We start from the raw sequence: 17,381 nt of genomic DNA, 5'->3' as shown, positions 1-17,381 counted from the left end.
AACATGATATTATCTATTAGCCAATCAGAGGTAGAGTAGGACGGGCAACGTGTTCACCATAGTACGATTCGAAATTCACCATGACGAGCGAGTGACGTCACTCTGGAGGTTGGACCAACATGGCGGCAGTCATGAGGATTGTCAACAGAAGCGTTTTTAGCTCAGTGATGGGTCGGCAGTGTCTGTCGATTAGCTCCGCGGCCAGAGCAGAAGTGGTGAGGGATTCTGCTGCTTCTTGTTGGGCTTCGGGTGGGCGGAACCGGGCTTTCAGCCGGCGTGCCGGACGTCACCGCTAGTCAGCTAACAGCTGATAGCTTCCTCCACGGTCACCTGGTTTTGTCCCTTCGGGGCTCCCGTTATCAGGCCGGCGACGGAGACGGATCATTAATGCTACGTCATTAACGCAGGATGTGTTTATGTCCGTAGACCGGCGCCAGGACAGGCAAGGCTCTCCCAGAAAGGGTGAAAATAGTGGAGGTGGGACCTAGAGATGGTCTTCAGAATGAAAAGGTAACTAATTCATTAGAAATTAAACTCTGTTTTATTTCATTAATTAGCTTTTGAAGAGTCTATGTTTGACGTCATTTCTGAGTAGATATTCTTGTAGCATCAGTGTTGTTGTTGGCAGCTGCTTTGCTCATGTGGTTTCTCATCAGGTGAAATCACAAACTTCTCCCGGTGGTTTCGTGATCTTGTTATTGCTTCATTCTCAGACTGTTGTACCAACAGAGATAAAAATCCACCTGATCGACTTGTTGTCAGCATCAGGGCTGCCCGTCATCGAGGCCACCAGTTTTGTCTCTCCAAGATGGGTTCCACAGGTGAGCTAGTTCACGCCACTGGAAGCAGTAGGAGGGGAAATGTCTTGTTGGCCAGTTTCTCCTACTATTGTCTTAATGTTAGATGGCAGACCAGGTGGAGGTGATGAAGGGGATCCACAGGAGCCCCAGCGTGTCTTACCCAGTCCTCACCCCCAACCTGAAGGGCTTCCATGCTGCTGTGAGTGTCAGGAACCCTAATCCTACAGCTGTGTAGACATAACCTACGCCCAACTACTCAAACTGGAGATGGTGTGTCTACAGCTTTTTGCTCAAGCTGCCTTCTCCTGCTTAATACAGGTGAAGGCTGGCGCTTCAGAGGTAGCCATATTTGGTGCTGCATCTGAGCAGTTCAGCAAGAAGAACATAAACTGCTCCGTGGATGAGAGTTTACAGCGCTTCAACGAGGTCATGAAAGCCGCTAAAGAGGCCGGTGTGAAAGTTAGAGGGTAGGCCACCATCCTCCAAACAAATGTACAAATCATCACGATTGCACAATTGTCTTTTTTTTTTGGTTTCTTAACTTTTCATCTGTTTCTTTTCACCACAGATATGTGTCATGTGTTCTCGGTTGTCCATATGAAGGTGAGGTGGCGCCTGAAAAAGTTGCACAAGTGAGTTTTCACTTTTCTATATGTTTACATATGAAAAGTTGTCCATGGTCCTTTGGCAAAATCATAAGCAGAAAACAGAAAGTGGGTCATGAAAGCAGCTCAGACTGTGTCCTGTCATGCAGGTAGCTAATCAGCTATATTCCATGGGCTGCTACGAGATCTCTCTCGGGGACACCATCGGCATGGGGACTCCAGGGAGCATGAGGAAAATGCTAGAAGCAGTGAGCAGGAAGGTTCCCGTCAGTGCGTTGGCAGTCCACTGTCACGATACCTATGGCCAGGCTCTTGCTAACATCCTTGTAGCTCTACAGGTCTGACTTCATTTTTGTGATTATTATGTTATCATGTAATGTCTGAGTAGCGCATGTGGTGCAACAGAGCAGTGGTTTATTTTCACGATAAATCTGTCCATATTTTTTAACAGACATTGAACAAGCTTATCTCATTTGCTTCAGTCCAGAAGTGCTTCAAGTAAAAAATTTCAGGACCCATTGTGATCGTGTCTGTGGGGGTGATCTGTTTATAGAACAGGAATAACTATTGGTTTCAATGTCAATATTTACTTTGTTTTTCAGATGGGGGTCAGTGTGGTGGACTCGTCCGTAGCTGGACTAGGAGGCTGTCCCTATGCCCAGGGGGCTTCTGGGAATGTTGCTACTGAAGACGTGGTCTATATGCTCCATGGACTGGGAATTCAGACAGTAAGAAAGCACTTTGTCTTTGCCTCCACTCTCTTAGCTCCCTTTCAGAACAATCTGCCTGATTCAATGATTAAATATCTGAACGGACTACTCTATGTTCACCTACCAAGACTACTCTATGTTCACCTACTAATGAGGTCGCTTCTGCTGTTTGATTTTTTTTAATTGTTTGTTTTTTATTTTCATGGTAAAAATTAATTTTCAGAACATAAATTCTCAAACGTTATTCAGTATTTTTCACAAAATTTCTCAAAACATACAGGTAGGTCCCCTTTCTTATTTTGTCAGAATGTAGCTTCTCTGATGTGCAGTTAACAAAGGGTTTAATTAAGAGTGATAACTAAAATAACCTCTATCTTCAACAAAATGATCTTTTATGCTTTTATTTTGTTAAATTTTCTCTATTTTTAAATTTAGAGTTTCCATAAGTTATATTTTATACATGTAATACAAAATAGATAAAAGTCGTGAAACTGAATAAGGAATATACCATTCATTGTTTAGAGACACTGGGTTTCAATAAACATACAAGGTCAGATTATGGTTAGCACGAGTGGAATCTGATACCAGAATGTTAAGTAAATATAATGATACGCTAAGAAATTACAAGGCTCTACATCAGTGGTTCTTAACCTTATTGGAGGTACCGAACCCTGCAGGTTTATATGCTCACTCACCGAACCCTTCTTTAGTAAAAATAAAAAATTTCAAATTTAAGACATAAGTATGTTTCACTGGTGTATTTAATGAATTGTTCATTAATGTCACCTTTTTCAAAGAACAAAACCAAGACAGTGCATGAACTCACATGAAATGACCTACCTGCAAATCAGTGTGACTTCAGCTCTTCTTATTGAGACACCAGTTCAGATATGCATGGCTTCACTTTGGCAAGTGCTACTCTTGTGTCATTTTCACAGCAAAGTGTGTTTCTTTTGTTTTCCATGCAGCTTAAGGAAGTGTTCCTTTATTTTTGCCAGTGCGAGACTAGAGTTGCTCAACTTGACATTGCAAATCACGCAGAACGCTGACTCCCATCACGTTCAGTTATACAGTACATGTAATTTCACGTTGCACATATTCGTCCGATCACTTTCTTTTTTTGTTCAACATAGTTACTATGAATTAAATACTGAGAAAGCAATCAGATGACGTACCATCACGTCAGACATAAATCCACTACTGAATGCGCAAAAATCCCCTGTAGCACACGTAGGCTAATCGATGTAGCGTTATCACCTGCAGCCAGTGATGGCTAAGGGGGGCGTGTCATCACAAATTGACACGATGTTTCAAACGTACACAGTGATCATATATGTTCGGCAAAAACACCCGACACATCGTGTCGTTAGTTTTGGCTTGACCCCCGTCTCCGCCAAACCCCTGAGACCAACTCACCGAACCCCTAGGGTTTCGATCGAACCCATGTTAAGAACCACTGCTCTACATATTTTCTGGAATTAGCATTACTATGGCTGATTATTATCTGGATCACTCACTTTTACTGATGTGAAAAATGTTTTAAACTGTTATTTAACGAAAAACATGCTGAATCTGACAGATTCAGTCTAGGATACTGTTTTTAATTTCTGTGTAATGTCATTATTTAAGATAAAATATTAATTCAATAGATGAACCTTTGAACGGTTGAATACAAAATAGAAACCCAGAACTCCCACATTGCTCTGCCAATATATTAATGTTTCTTTCACAGAGCGACTGCTGTTTGTTAAATGTGTGTCTATCCCTCAATCTTCTTCTCAGGGCGTTGACCTCTCGAAGGTGATGGATGCTGGAGCTTTTATCTGTCGGACCCTCAACAGAAAGACCAACTCCAAAGTAGCACAGGCTACCTGCAAACTGTAGTCAGTCGTCAGAGCGTAATCATCCATGGAGTCTGTGGTCAGTCTGCTGTGAGATTTGGATGGTACGACCCCTTCCTTTGAGGAATGATGGTCTAATCAGACCTTTACTACATGATGGCTTAGCTGGAACAGTGCCTTAGGTAAAGCTGATCATGCTGAGCCTACCTATGAACGAGCGTTTCTTTAATGGTGTGCTTATGTTCTCCCTGGGCCGAGGGTAAACCAAAGGGAAGCACAGGCCGTCTTTAAAACAAATTAGCCAGTAAAACTTTCAGAAGGGATGATGAACTCACTGTTTATATCAGAGACAGAAGTGTTGTTTGGACTTCATCCTACTGTATGTATCACAGTCTTCATTCTAATCATTGGCACAGGGAGCATCTATGGAAACTTCCAGTCCTTTTGAGCTTGGGTATTGCATTGGCTTGTGAAAAATACCATGGTTCCATGATCTGTAGATTTTAGCTTTTATTTCTGGATTATATGAAAGTTTTATAAATCGATGTTTAGAAAACATTGACTTTAAAAATCTTGAATCATGTTGTATGTGCCACTGGTGTTTAAGTGTGTAAAATTGCAATAAATCTACAGGATCTGAAACATAGATTTAAAAAATGTATAGTGTATGAAAACATGACTAAAATCGAGCCTTGAATGCTGGGTGTGTGATCAATATCATTTTTATCCATATTTCAAATTTTATTTCTACAATGAAATTAGAATTTGGAGCCATTACCACTCGTGTACAACAATCTCTTACATTGTCTGGTTTAGTGGTTTGGTATTTGTTGTCTACATGATTCAGAATAAACAAAAACTCTTTCCTTGGCCACACCTTGTAAAAACAAGATGGACAAGTCTGACTGGCAGACCGAGATTCTTGCCACAAGCCTCTACAAAACTTGTAAATGTGCATCTTATGGATTAGACACATGATAACAACACGTCATTATGACTCACCTAATTTACATAGTAAACTATAAGAGTCACACCAGACATGAGGTACATGTTTTTAGTAGGCAGCAATGGAAAAAAGCTGTTGTATGACACCCCCAAATCATAATACGTCCTATTAGATATTAGCATACGAAAATGTTTTTTTTAGTATTATATGTAGCATTGATTTGTAACTAAGAAAACCATTTGCCCACAATTATTTTAAATTACTTTAAATTTTGCATGAAACGTCCTTTTGCAAGTTGAAACCATATTCCAGAAAATCAATAAGGGAGGCATCAAAACACTTTGAATACCAACCACACTCATGTTCAATAAATTTAATATAATTAAATGTATAAAAAATACACTATTATGAACAAGTGCAGAATATACATTTCCATCCGATGTCCAGGTAGATGATTAGGGACTGTAACTGCTGAGTGAGTCGTCTGTTGTCCATCCCGTCCTCCACCTCCACTGTGCTGCAGCTCTAACTACTTAGGAAATGGCAGCATTCCTTTTGCCTCATTCAAATCAACAGTGGTCTTGGATGAGGCCAGTTTGTGTACAAGAACGTCAAAACACAGGCAAACTATGTACAACGCGTGGCTGAGCAGCAATGAGACCAAGCATATGCCCTCCAAGGATTTAGTTAAAGAAAGACATTAATGATGATGAGAAAGAATTGCTGTAAAAACACTAATTTTATGGCCAGTTTGTGAACCTTCAAGTATTTCAGAGCCGTAACTCTGACTGGAGTTTCCTCAACTGTTTACATCCTCAAATGATCTGGGTCATCAGTACAGAAAATGTGAAAATAAAGCTGACGTCAGCTCGGTTAAAGGGGGATTCTAGGGCAGAAATGGAATGTAGTTTTCATTCATATATACAGTACATGTCATTTATGTTACCTCATGCACAGACAATATGTAATTCACCATGTTGAGCTGCCATGTTTCTATGGAAGCCCAGAAACTGTAACCGGCTCTAGAGAAGGTTTAAGCAGCTTAGTGTCTGCTGCAGTGGGGTGTGGGGTGAGATGAGGTTGCAATCTCCAATCACATCCCTAGATGCCACTAAATCCCACAGACTGGACCTTTGTATGAGAGCCCACTGAAATGCACATTTGACATTCAGTGACAACAATACCCTGACATAGCACTGACACCACAGGGAGGGTGAATACCTCTGCCAGGTGTGTCCTGCCTTCTTGTGAGCAGCGTTCCATTTCCTTCCCCTCCCGTGTCCAAACTCAAATCACAAGACAGAGCTTTCAGTGGAATGTTCCAGTGCAGGTTAAGGGTGAAGTGGAACAGGCCCACAGACTTTTATTGTATTCAAAAAACACCCCACATATCAACAACAAATCAATTCGACCGTAGGTGGCTTTTAAATATTGTGGATGTTGACTTGGAAACTAATGTTCTGGTGCTCAAACAGAGTCTTGGAAGTGGACTCAGGGGCCCACAGGAAGAATCCAGTACAGATGACTCAACTTCCAGACACACATTGTAGTTTGGCTCGTAGTTCTGAGTTCTCTCTGAGGTTTGTCACTGGGTTACAACCCAAGCACTGCCTATCTGTTGATCTTCGGCACAAGTTCAGCTTCATTTTCAATCATGAAGTTAAGGTAAGATTTGGAGCTGAGGCCCGAATCTTCTCTTCGAGTTTGATTCCAGGTGGTTTATATGGTGTTTTGGATGCAGTCTTGAAGGATGGAGGCATATCCTTCACCGGCTGCCTCATGGGAGATACGTCATAGTTGTTAAACAGGTCGTCACCATAGCTTTCTTCACGCACTGGCAAGTTGCGTTGACGCCTCTTCATCTTGTTTGCAATTCGCACAATGCGCTTGGCGATCAGATAGATAATCTCGCAGATATTGAGGATGACACACAGTGCCGAAGCTCCCACCATGAAGTAGGTGAAGACCTTCTTCTCAGTGGGGTGGCCGATGTAGCAGTCAACCTGGTTGGGGCAGGGCGCCACCTCACACTTGACCAGCCTCGGAAGGTAGAAGCTGTCATAGACTCGGTGAAGGATGTAGAGGAAGGCGATCTCGATGCCCGTCTTGACGAAGAGACTGATCAAGTAGGTCCACCACAATCCGCCGTGTTTCTTCCCCGTGTTGTTGTAAAGCTTGCTATTGTCACCGTGTTTGGCCCGGAACTTGCGCTCTCGGTCATCACGGTACGACACATGCATGACCACCATAAAGGACGGGCAGGTGACGAAAATGAGCTGCAGAGCCCACAGGCGGATGTGGGAGATGGGGAAGAAGTGGTCGTAGCAGACGTTGGCGCAGCCCGGCTGCTTGGTGTTGCAGTCGAAGTCCTTCTGCTCATCGCCCCACACTCGCTCTGCTGCCACCACGTACACCATCACCCGAAACACAAAGACCACAGACAGCCAAACTCGCCCGAACGCTGTGGAGTACTTGTTCACCCCACTGAGGAGGGCTTGAAATGTCTTCCAGTCCATGTCCTTGGCTGGCAATCAAATAAATCTTCTCTGGGACTCTGGTCTTATGTGTGGTTGTTCTTCAGACCTGGATGTGGCAGAATGAAGAATGAGTGAACGTGTTTTCATTGTCAGCTAAATGTTCTTTCACTCAGTGATGTCTCACTCAACCCCATGTGCTTTAAATAGCGACCTTCTATCCTCACAACAGTCAATCAATTTGTCTTCCAAAGCTGATTTAACGTGAAAACATTCCCCACCGCTGTCATTTGTCATCCCGACCAAAGATAGCCATCGGCAGTGGTTATGGTCTCACTGTTCATGAGAGGAGTCCAACCAGCCTTAATTACACAATCACAATTTAAAACGTGTCAGAAACAGCTTGTAATTTCACAGATGTTTGATTTATTTTAACTAAGTAAATATAGGTCGGATGTTGTGCCTACGCTCCTAGAAAAAAAGATTTCGGCCATTTGTCAGCGTAAGTCAACGGCAAAAACACTTCTACGTAAGGCAGGGTGCGTTATTTGCGAATATTTTTTTAGACACATACAGATGTTTTTTTTCTATTTTCTTCTACTAATAGTAATTCATATTTAAAATTTCGGTCACTGCCGTATAAAACCTAAAATAGTAACACATCCTAAAACAATCCATCTGGATCAAGCGCGACGTTTAAGTTATGTTATACCAATGATAAGTTCATTGTAGTGAATTTTTTACTTACCAAAACACGCATCAGTCCATTATTAACTAATAGACACGCTACTGTATATAATTCCGGAGCAGTAATTGTTTCTTTAATGTCTTTTTAGTCTTTTTAACGCGCGGCTTTGGATACTCCGACAGGTAAGGAAACTCCGCGCTGAGAACTGCGCCTGTGGGTGTGGTTACAGAAGAAAGGTTGGAGCTGAACCAGATGTCTGTCTCTCTCTCCCTCCCTCCCTCTGTCTTCCTCTCTTGTCTCTCTCTCCCACTCACACGCCGCTGGTAGGTATCATATCAAACTTAATAGAACCCACCTCCACTCTGGACGGAACATGGAGGTATATTTACACATGAGCAGTCCAGCCAGAGGCTACATGACTCAGAAACGGGGACCACAACTAGAGGACAATTAAGTTAAAGTTCACAATAGATTCAAAGATGAATGTTTTTAACATGTTCCTGCACTGCCCATGCTATACACACCACAGACATACAAAGGCTGGGTTAAGTTAGATAATGATTTGAGGGTTGTCAAAACATTTAGAAACAAAAAAAAAAAGTTTTTTATCCTCCAGATTTCCAGTAGGAATTGTCTCCTTGTTCTAACTTCTCCCCAGGATGTCACAATGTCAGAACCAGCCACACCCTCGGGGGAATTCATTCTGTTTTGTTGTGTGATTGTAAGTATCTTGTCCGTTACTGTTTCCTGAAGTCTTATGAGTTTGGGGCAACTTTTATAATCATGGAATGCAGCTGGTTATATTTATGTTTGCAGCTGTTTTTACAGTTTTCAGTTTCCTTTCTCCAGAGGCATTTATCTCCAACGCTATTTTACTTTTCACACCACCCTTAAATACCAGTATATTGTCTTTGGGTTTCTTTTTAAACCACACTCTACTCAGGTGACACTGTCGTAACTCGTACACTCTGCTTCTGTGCTCATCCTTCCTGTCAGATCATGCCATGGCTTTTGTCTCCACTGTACAAAGCCCCTGATTTCACAACCAGACTTTCCATAGTCACCTTACTATCTGTTGATATGTCTTGTAGTGAAAACAGCCCCTCATGCCCCATGGTTTTATGATTATCATTAAAACACCACCTCCATGCCAGTGCCTGCCAGGTCTCGCAAGCAGTCAGCTATTGAAATCATAGCATAAATGTATAAAGGACGTGTTCATGCATCACTGTTCTCAAGTCAAGGCTGGTTTATTTGTATAGCATTACTCAGTACATTCACAAACACAGTGTCAGTGGATACCTCATACAAAGTCGACAAATCCTAATAATTGAAACTTACTTTGATGCTATATTTTCTGAGGATTACGCGCTCCGAGTTCTTATTTAGTAGTTCAATTTAGGTGCTGTCCAACAGACTGACCTTAAATCTCTATATGATAATGAAGATTCATTATTTAGACGTACTTTAAACTGTAACACTGGTAGTAATTCAGTTGTCTGGTAAAGCATAGGTCCACACAGTAATTTAATCAGTGTCTTTTTTTATACATTTTAACAAATAATAAATTCTTTGCAAGCTCAGGTAAAGAGATGTCGGAGCTGACTCCTCTGGACGACACTCTTCAGCTCCAAGTCTTGCAGCTATAAGCTAAAACTCTCAGGGTGTTGTTACAGCAGACGGGCTTTTCAGAAAAACTATCTACTGTAAGAAGCTTTGAGTTTTGAATTTATTCACTTATTACCTAAGAACAGCTGAACACAGCAGATGTACGGATGTTGGGGGTTGCTTGTTGAATCCAGATGAAGAACTGGTCCAGGCAGTCTGTTGGGACACACCTGGATTGGAATGCACCAGTGAGTCAACTTCAGTTCCTTACAAGTCTCAACAAGACAGAACAGCACAACAGAATGAAGACGTATCACTGTGAATACTATGAAAAGGAGGAAATGACCAAAAGGAAGCAAAGACGGAGAGAAGAGAAATAAAATCCCAGATGAGCTGGGAGGGTTTGGTTGTTATAATGACTGCTGGCGGGTTTAGAGAACCGCCCAGTCTGGCTGGACCTGCGGAAAGCAGCACACTCTGGTTTTTAGTCATTACTATTGTTTCGAAGTCTTGATATAATATTTGAGGGCTTAAAACTTGTTGGGACATGATTTAGACGTTCTAAAAGGGACTAAACCACTTCAGCTGATCCCCAGAGAAAAGACATCATTACAAATGCCACAGAAAACTTCTTGACTCTTAGTGGAGTCTCGCCCTCCAGATGTTTTTGTTTTCTTTCTGCCTCCCCAACACAGACGAAAAGAAAAATGACTTTCTAGCAGCAACATGTCTTTCCTGAAATGTAGCACTGGTTACTCTGATAACTGGCAGGCCTCACTTGTGAATGTAACTCATTGGAACAACTGTCTACTAAAATAGACATTAATGGGACCAATGAAATCCGTTGGTAGTGGAGCATGCAGGTGATCCTTTCACTGTTTGTTGAAAGACACTTTGCTTTGTTTGCCTTTTTATAATCTCATTCTTTATCGCTCTCAGCAGCCTGGACTGTATTTCATACTCCTGCATGCTTTACTCAAGTTTCAGACATCTCAAAACCTTAGCAAAATACTAACATGCCTCAACACCCTAAGAGACCCTGACTTTCTACTCTTGCTCCTATCACAAGTGTAAATAGTGGAAATAGTTGGTCAGAGGCTGAATGGGCTAACAAATTCCTGCACTGGGTGGCTCATACACGTCAGCAGGGATGAATCAAATGGAGTGGGGAGACTCCTCCTCCCCCCTCTAAATGTACTAATCAACCTAAACAATAAGGTTGCTGCTCCTAGCAACACAGAACCAGCGACCTCACGGAACCCGTGGAAAAAGTTGGGGAGGAAAGAGAGCCTGAGGTTTCAGTCAAACCACAGAACTCAAGCAGAGTCAACAAGGCCTTGGCTGCTCTACATTGTACTTCATTTCTGTACTTCAGTACTACTGTGAACCAACCTCTAAAAGCTGTTTTCTTTAATGACAGGAGAGGAAACACATTTTAAAATATGAAAATGATCTTTAATCACAAATATTAACAATCATACATTCAAAAAGCACTTCGATGTTGTGAAATGAGCACATCCTGATGTCATTAACTGTGTTTACAACACTGAAATTTAACTTCACTGATCTCCTCAGCTGGCAGCAGTTTCAAACAGTAACATGTACAGCAGCGCGATTCAAATCTCTTGATAAATTATACTAAATAGAGTATCGACAAAAAAAAATCAGACATGACCACGTGACTGAGGGGAAGAGATGCAGTGCAGAAGTAAATGTCTGGAGACTGGGCACTGAGCTGAAGGAAAATCTTACAGAGAGAAACCACACGTGTTTGTAGAACCAGTACTTTTCAAACCATGGTGACTCATGTAATTGGTATCAAGGCCAGATTTGACAGTGCACCACACAAACCTGCTTTTTTTTGTTCATGATCTGCCCCCAAACCCATAACAGTGAGATTCTAGATTTAAGACTTATTATCCAGAGTTCCTTACTGTCTGAGAGCACCAACAATCACTGCTTCTTTTGTAGTTCAGTGCCAAAGCAGAAAAATGTCTGCAGATAAGTCACTTACGGAAGTGCCTGTAAATTCAGGCAAAGCAAATTCCCTTTGTAATGTCCTTGTCTCTCAAGTGTTTGCCTTTATTCTCAATATCTCAAGATACGGCAACGCTGTAAGAGGGAGCGGGTGTTTGAGGAGAATTTTTGTCTTTAATTTTCACACTGTTTGACTCCATCAAGTTGCTTCCACTGGAAATAGTGTTGGTCATGCCATGGCGAGAGTGCTGGACTGAGTGGAGACATTCACGGCAGCGTTTCCCAATCAGGTAGGCAATTTCTAAAATAGAGAGGAGGATGCAGACCAGGCTGGTGACCACCATGAAAAGGGTGAAGATTCGTTTCTCAGTGGGTCGAGAGATGAAACAGTCCACTATGTTGGGACAGGGCTTCTGCTCGCATTTGATGAGCGCTGGGAAGTCATAGCCCTCGTAGATGTGGTAGAGGAGGTAGACAAAGGTGGCGTCCACACCTATTTTGAAGACCAAAGTGAGAACATAGGTCCACCACAGGCCTCCTCGCTTCTTGCCGGTGTTCTGGTAGAGACGGCGACAGTTCTCTCCATACTTGAGACGATTTTTACGCTCTCTGTCCTCCCTGTAGGCGACATGCATGACCACCAGGAGAGATGGGCAGGTCACAAAGATGAGCTGAAGTGCCCACAGCCGGACGTGGGAGACGGGGAAGAAGTGGTCATAGCAGACGTTGTGGCACCCGGGCTGAGCCGTGTTGCATTTGAAGTCCTTTTGTTCATCACCCCATACCTTCTCAGCCGCCACCACAAACACCATGACCCTGAAGAGGAAGACAATGGAAAGCCATACGCGGCCGAACGCCGTGGAGTACTTGTTCACCCCGCTGAGGAGGCCCTGGAGGAATGCCCAGTTCATGACGAGGTTTGTTCACAGCCTGTCTTCTCTTCCTGCTGATGGAAGACAGAGGAAGCTCCTCGCAACTGTAATGGCACAGACAAAAGTCAGGTATCTACCAGCCGAGAACAAAAGGAACACTCATGTCACTCTCATGAGAGGCGTTAGAGACAACTAGTAAACTAATGGTGGGGCGAGGTCTTACATACATACTTACTATAACGTGTTTAAGACAAAAAAACAAAAACAAAAAAAAACAAAAGAAGCACACAGACATGTATTACAGTATCCGAGCAGAATCTGTTCTGAACTACTAGCAGCGCTTACTCTATACTGTCATTCACCGCCTTACGCTCTCAACTTTATACATTCGTGCGTAATTGCGCATATCCCAAACAGCCACTTTCAAAACCTAACGATTCCGCGAAGAACGAACACATCGGGGATATTATTCACTTAAAAATCATTAATTCATGTACTCACAGTATAAACGCTCGTTCTGCTGATCAGAGTCGACGCGCAGCTACAGACTCGGGATAAACCTCACCGATGAGTATCGCGGCGGATTCCTCAGCAGACGACGAGAGTAGAGTGGGTGGAGTTGTTCAAGGTTTGTTACCATCTTTTTTTTCCCCTCAGGACTCAACCTGATCAGGTGTGGCTACCCCACTCCACTAGTTTGTCCATTCAAATGAGAACTAAAGGCTGACTATACAACAGGTTTTCTATTTCTCAGATTAGGATAATTCCGGGGAAAATTGTAACCTGGTCAAAGGAGCTGCCTCCACGTGGCCGTTAAGATTATGGTCAATATTCAGAACAAGCACTATTCTACTTTGGTGTAATGTTATAGTAAATACAGCATGAAATCAACTCAAACTTGAGTAAATAATAATGAGTCTAATCATTTGAATGAAAACCATTGACAAAGCTGTTGTTTTATAAATCATCATAAAATAACGGAAACAGTATGATCTTCATGGATTATTCTACTAATCAAAAGGACTGACCAACAATCAGCATCAATGACGAATATTGACAAGTTATAAAAGACACATCCAGCCGCAGTTTCTTAAAAATTATGTTTATTTAACTATTTACATGACAGATATGAGAAATGACATCTGACAACATGAACCGGCTCCAGACAAACGAGCTCGCTCTTCTTTTCATTCACACATATTCTCCACAGTCAGAGATGATCACTTTCTGCTTTGGTTTGCCATCTTTTGTTCCCTGAGCCTGAAAGAAAGAGATTCATAAGACTCAGATGTGAAAAATCCAACAAACTGTTTTGTAGACTTTGCTAAATTAATATTAAAATAAATTAACACAGAAACTGAAGTTGTATGAGTTCTTACTTTTAAATCCAATTACAACAGTTCTATGAGCTGTTGTAACAACAGCTATTTTCATGAAATAAAAAAAAATATTACAGGGTTTTGGTTTTTTTCCTGGATCCCTAAAAATCTTTAATCATAGCTGTAATGTCATTTTTGGTAACAGTGAAGTAGATAGCTAAACACACTGTGGGAATGACAAAAGTTTACTGTTACAACTCTTTTCTTAGTGTGACTTTTAGTTTATTGTTGTTTTCTAAACTAAAAAATTATTCTGCAGTCTCACAACCTCCATCGCACGGACCACATCCATCCCCTCCACAAGGTCTCCAAACACCACGTGTTTGCCATCCAACCAGTCTGTTTTGTCAGTGGTGATGAAGAACTGAGAGCCATTGGTGTTTGGTCCAGAGTTGGCCATGGAGAGCTGCCCTGTGAGACCAGGTTGGAGGAGTTAAACTTATGACCTGCAAGTTTATTCCCACACAGATTCTTATAAACCTCACCTGGAGCAGTGTGTTTGAGGACAAAGTTTTCGTCGTCAAACTTGCGGCCGTAGATGGACTTGCCACCGGTGCCGTTGTGGTTGGTAAAATCTCCTCCTTGACACATAAACTGAGGGATGATGCGATGAAAGCTGCTGCCCTTGAAGCCAAACCCCTTCTCATGTGTGCACAAGCAGCGGAAATTCTCTGTACAAGATATGAAAGACCATTGTGTTGGGGATGATGATGGCATGAAGCATGATGCAGTTTTGTTTTAAACCATTAGAAATCTAGTAACTTTTCTAATTATTAGACAAGAAGGTTTTACACCCTTTGAGAATGTGAGCTTTACAACACACACACCTGCTGTCATGGGAACAATGTCAGACCGAAGTAGGAAGCGTAATCTTCCTGCTGGCTTGTTTCCAATCTTGATATCCATGTAGACTTGGGGATTAACTCTGCCCTTCTTAGCTGGGGGCTCACCCTGACAAAGAAATCTTGAGGTCACCACTCAAACAAAATTAAAATAATAAGAGTAATCATAGATTAGATTTAAAAACATGGTAGCAAATCTGCTCCAATGGCCACTCTGACCACCACCTCTCACCTCCTGTGTTGTAGTTTTTGTTGCTTCTCCGCCCGCTGCCTCACTTTCAGCTTCTTCTATGGTTCTCCCAGAGAAGTTCTTCAGCCAGTCGTCGTCTGACCACACTGAAGGAAAAGAAGACTGAAGGTTAGGACCAATGATTTCAAAGACTGCGTAGAAAAGGCTTATTAAACTTAGTTTTCATCACTGACCTGGTCGAGAAGAACCTTCCTTGATTCTCATTGGCTTGGCAGTGTTTACTCTGATAGTCCGTCCAAAAAGCTCAGACTCATTCTAGCAGACAAAAGAATGAAAGAAAAATAACATTAAAAACAGATGCTCCGTATTGGGACGTTTCAGATAAATTGAGTGTAATTGGTCTCATATACAGGCATAAAAACTGACATTAATGTATCATAGAGTGATTAACTCACCATGTTATCAATCGCTGCTGCAGCATCCTGCAGAGAAAGTGGATTAACAGGTTATGAGAAAAGAAGCATTTACCAAGAAATCTGTCTACTTGTTCATGATGACCATGTTTATACTGAATTCACATTTCAGACCACAGTACTATTAACTTTATTGTATATAAAACAGTATAGAGACTGACACAAACTTTGTGTTCCCTTTGGTGCCGCACTGATGAGAATCACCCTAACACACACTCTGCTCCCCTCTTATGTTATTAATTAATAGACTATCTTTTAATTAATGTCTATGTCATACAAAACAGAAGGGTCCAGTGTATTATATATTATATTATTATGTATTATATATACTGTTTATATTTTAATTTTATACTGTTTATATTGTAGTTATAGTTTATTATACAAGTCCTGTTAGTGCTGCATGTGTCTGTTAGTGTAGTGTATGTTTTGTGGTATGTCCTGTGATGTCAGTGTTCCTTTTTCTCCCGGCGTTTCTCCAGTATTATTTGTTATGTAATGCCTGAGCAGTGGATATATATAATTTCCTCCGGGATTAATAAAGTATCTATCTATCTATCTATCTATTAGAAAGCTCGGTTGAGTTGTGTACAACTTATCTGCAAACAATGAAACTGCACACCTTATTTAAAATTAAGATACAAAACTGGGACATTAAAGTGTGTGTGTGTGTGTGTGTGTGTGTGTGTGTGCGTACAGTGCAAGCGTAAGTGCAGTCCTTTGCAAAGTGTTTAATACATTCATCCATCTATTTTCTAATGCTTCATCCGCTGTGGCGATAGCTGGGGCCTATCCTAGCTGGCTTAGGGCGTGAGGCAGGGGAAACTCCGGGCACGACACCAGTGCACTGCGCGCCACAGAGACAGACAGACACTCACACACTGCAGGCAATTTGGACCGGCCAATTAACCTAAATTAATGTTTTTGAAAGTGGAAGGAAGCTGGAGAATCCGGAGAGAATCCACACAGACACGGGGAGAACATGCAAACTCCGCACAGAGCGGGACTTGAACCCGAAAACACGTACCTCAGCCAATTCAAATTCAATGAAGGCAAATCCTCTGTGCTTTTCTGAAAATAGAACACAAATCAAATCACACTGCTAGTCAGACATTGAGTGTTTAATGTCACGGACAAAGAGCAGCCAGTCCCACCTGTCTCATAGTCCAACGGGATCTGAATGTCTGTGATGTCTCCAAACGGAATGAAGGCTGCGTGTAGCACCTTTTCATCCACCTCCTCTGCCAGGCCACCTGACACACACACACACACACACACACACACACACACACACACACACACACACTGAGACCAGCAGAACCACACCGCTCCAGGACTGTGTGTTCAGTGGGGGACACACTGTCACAGGACAGCGGAGCAGGTTTGCTACGTTCACACAGGAGCCACGAGGAACCCGCTGAGATTCTGTGTTGAGACTTGTTGTTGTTTTTGTGTTTAGTTCAGGGTTCACATTTAGCAAAACATCATGAATGTTTTTGGTGAAACTTTGGAATGAGAGACGTTTTTTTAGGGGACGCGTTCCTCAAACCGGCTAAATCTGTACGTACCAGGGGTTTCTTTACGTTTAATCCACTCCATACATTATATTAGAGTCTATGTTGATATTTTCTACAGCGCTGACCGGGACACGATTCCTGTCTTCACTGAAACAACAACAGTTTTAAGATTTTTAAGGAAAAGAAAAGCAACTTACCAACATAAAGGACTCGCTTGTTTGCCGCCATATTGGATCTGACCTTTCAACTTTAACACCGACGGCTTCTGATTGGTCCAGAGAGACTAACGTCCGCCTGTGTAGAACAACTCTTTGTAGCGCCCCCTGTTGGAGGAATTCTTCTACAGCAGATAGATGCAACAAAGTTTCAACATTTCAAAGCCTCAAAGTTCTAGAGCAGAGTCCGGGGAACTCTGCTCTGAAAATGACTTGTAGTCATGAGTTAATGTCTAAATGAAGCACT

At 42.1% G+C, this 17,381-nt stretch overlaps 4 protein-coding genes across 4 annotated transcripts; 1 reads left to right on the top strand and 3 right to left on the bottom strand.

Annotated features, from left to right (window-relative positions):
- Positions 1 to 78: 78 nt before the first annotated feature.
- hmgcl (3-hydroxy-3-methylglutaryl-CoA lyase) lies at positions 79 to 5,113 on the top strand. The gene is made up of 9 exons (XM_068338205.1): positions 79 to 215; positions 427 to 510; positions 714 to 821; positions 904 to 999; positions 1,119 to 1,267; positions 1,369 to 1,432; positions 1,555 to 1,743; positions 2,008 to 2,133; positions 3,898 to 5,113. The coding sequence occupies exons 1-9, from the start codon at positions 120 to 122 to the stop codon at positions 3,997 to 3,999; spliced, it is 1,014 nt and encodes a 337-aa protein (XP_068194306.1). The 5' UTR covers positions 79 to 119; the 3' UTR covers positions 4,000 to 5,113.
- Positions 5,114 to 5,260: 147 nt separating this feature from the next.
- gjb3 (gap junction protein beta 3) lies at positions 5,261 to 8,351 on the bottom strand. Its single transcript, XM_068338206.1, has 2 exons — positions 8,125 to 8,351; positions 5,261 to 7,485 (listed from the first exon to the last, which is right to left on the bottom strand). Exon 2 carries the CDS (start codon positions 7,416 to 7,418, stop codon positions 6,555 to 6,557), a length of 864 nt encoding a protein of 287 aa, XP_068194307.1. The 5' UTR covers positions 7,419 to 7,485; positions 8,125 to 8,351; the 3' UTR covers positions 5,261 to 6,554.
- Positions 8,352 to 11,111: 2,760 nt separating this feature from the next.
- gjb10 (gap junction protein beta 10) lies at positions 11,112 to 13,202 on the bottom strand. Its single transcript, XM_068338728.1, has 2 exons — positions 13,023 to 13,202; positions 11,112 to 12,625 (listed from the first exon to the last, which is right to left on the bottom strand). Exon 2 carries the CDS (start codon positions 12,558 to 12,560, stop codon positions 11,769 to 11,771), a length of 792 nt encoding a protein of 263 aa, XP_068194829.1. The 5' UTR covers positions 12,561 to 12,625; positions 13,023 to 13,202; the 3' UTR covers positions 11,112 to 11,768.
- Positions 13,203 to 13,407: 205 nt separating this feature from the next.
- ppie (peptidylprolyl isomerase E (cyclophilin E)) lies at positions 13,408 to 17,259 on the bottom strand. The gene is made up of 10 exons (XM_068338570.1): positions 17,117 to 17,259; positions 16,557 to 16,655; positions 16,430 to 16,473; positions 15,388 to 15,414; positions 15,166 to 15,247; positions 14,975 to 15,078; positions 14,728 to 14,851; positions 14,386 to 14,571; positions 14,169 to 14,311; positions 13,408 to 13,781 (listed from the first exon to the last, which is right to left on the bottom strand). The coding sequence occupies exons 1-10, from the start codon at positions 17,145 to 17,147 to the stop codon at positions 13,713 to 13,715; spliced, it is 909 nt and encodes a 302-aa protein (XP_068194671.1). The 5' UTR covers positions 17,148 to 17,259; the 3' UTR covers positions 13,408 to 13,712.
- Positions 17,260 to 17,381: the final 122 nt, after the last annotated feature.

This window comes from Antennarius striatus, chromosome 17 (assembly GCF_040054535.1).
Source record: "Antennarius striatus isolate MH-2024 chromosome 17, ASM4005453v1, whole genome shotgun sequence".
Classification (NCBI taxonomy): Eukaryota; Metazoa; Chordata; class Actinopteri; order Lophiiformes; family Antennariidae; genus Antennarius; species Antennarius striatus.
Note: the sequence above shows the minus strand (reverse complement) of the source record. Positions and strands in the feature narration are given on the sequence as shown.

What these genes read in the sequence shown, in the direction of transcription:
- hmgcl (XM_068338205.1), top strand. Translation starts at nt 120, where the DNA reads ATGGCGGCAGTCATGAGGATTGTCAACAGAAGCGTTTTTAGCTCAGTG. An exon ending in CCGCGGCCAGAGCAGAAGTG is followed by an intron (nt 216 to 426) that starts GTGAGGGATTCT and finishes TTATGTCCGTAG; the next exon opens with ACCGGCGCCAGGACAGGCAA. An exon ending in ACATCCTTGTAGCTCTACAG is followed by an intron (nt 1,744 to 2,007) that starts GTCTGACTTCAT and finishes TTTGTTTTTCAG; the next exon opens with ATGGGGGTCAGTGTGGTGGA.
- gjb3 (XM_068338206.1), bottom strand. Translation starts at nt 7,418, where the DNA reads ATGGACTGGAAGACATTTCAAGCCCTCCTCAGTGGGGTGAACAAGTAC.
- gjb10 (XM_068338728.1), bottom strand. Translation starts at nt 12,560, where the DNA reads ATGAACTGGGCATTCCTCCAGGGCCTCCTCAGCGGGGTGAACAAGTAC.
- ppie (XM_068338570.1), bottom strand. Translation starts at nt 17,147, where the DNA reads ATGGCGGCAAACAAGCGAGTCCTTTATGTTG. An exon ending in CATTGTTCCCATGACAGCAG is followed by an intron (nt 14,572 to 14,727) that starts GTGTGTGTGTTG and finishes TATCTTGTACAG; the next exon opens with AGAATTTCCGCTGCTTGTGC. An exon ending in CCTCAAACACACTGCTCCAG is followed by an intron (nt 14,312 to 14,385) that starts GTGAGGTTTATA and finishes CTGGTCTCACAG; the next exon opens with GGCAGCTCTCCATGGCCAAC.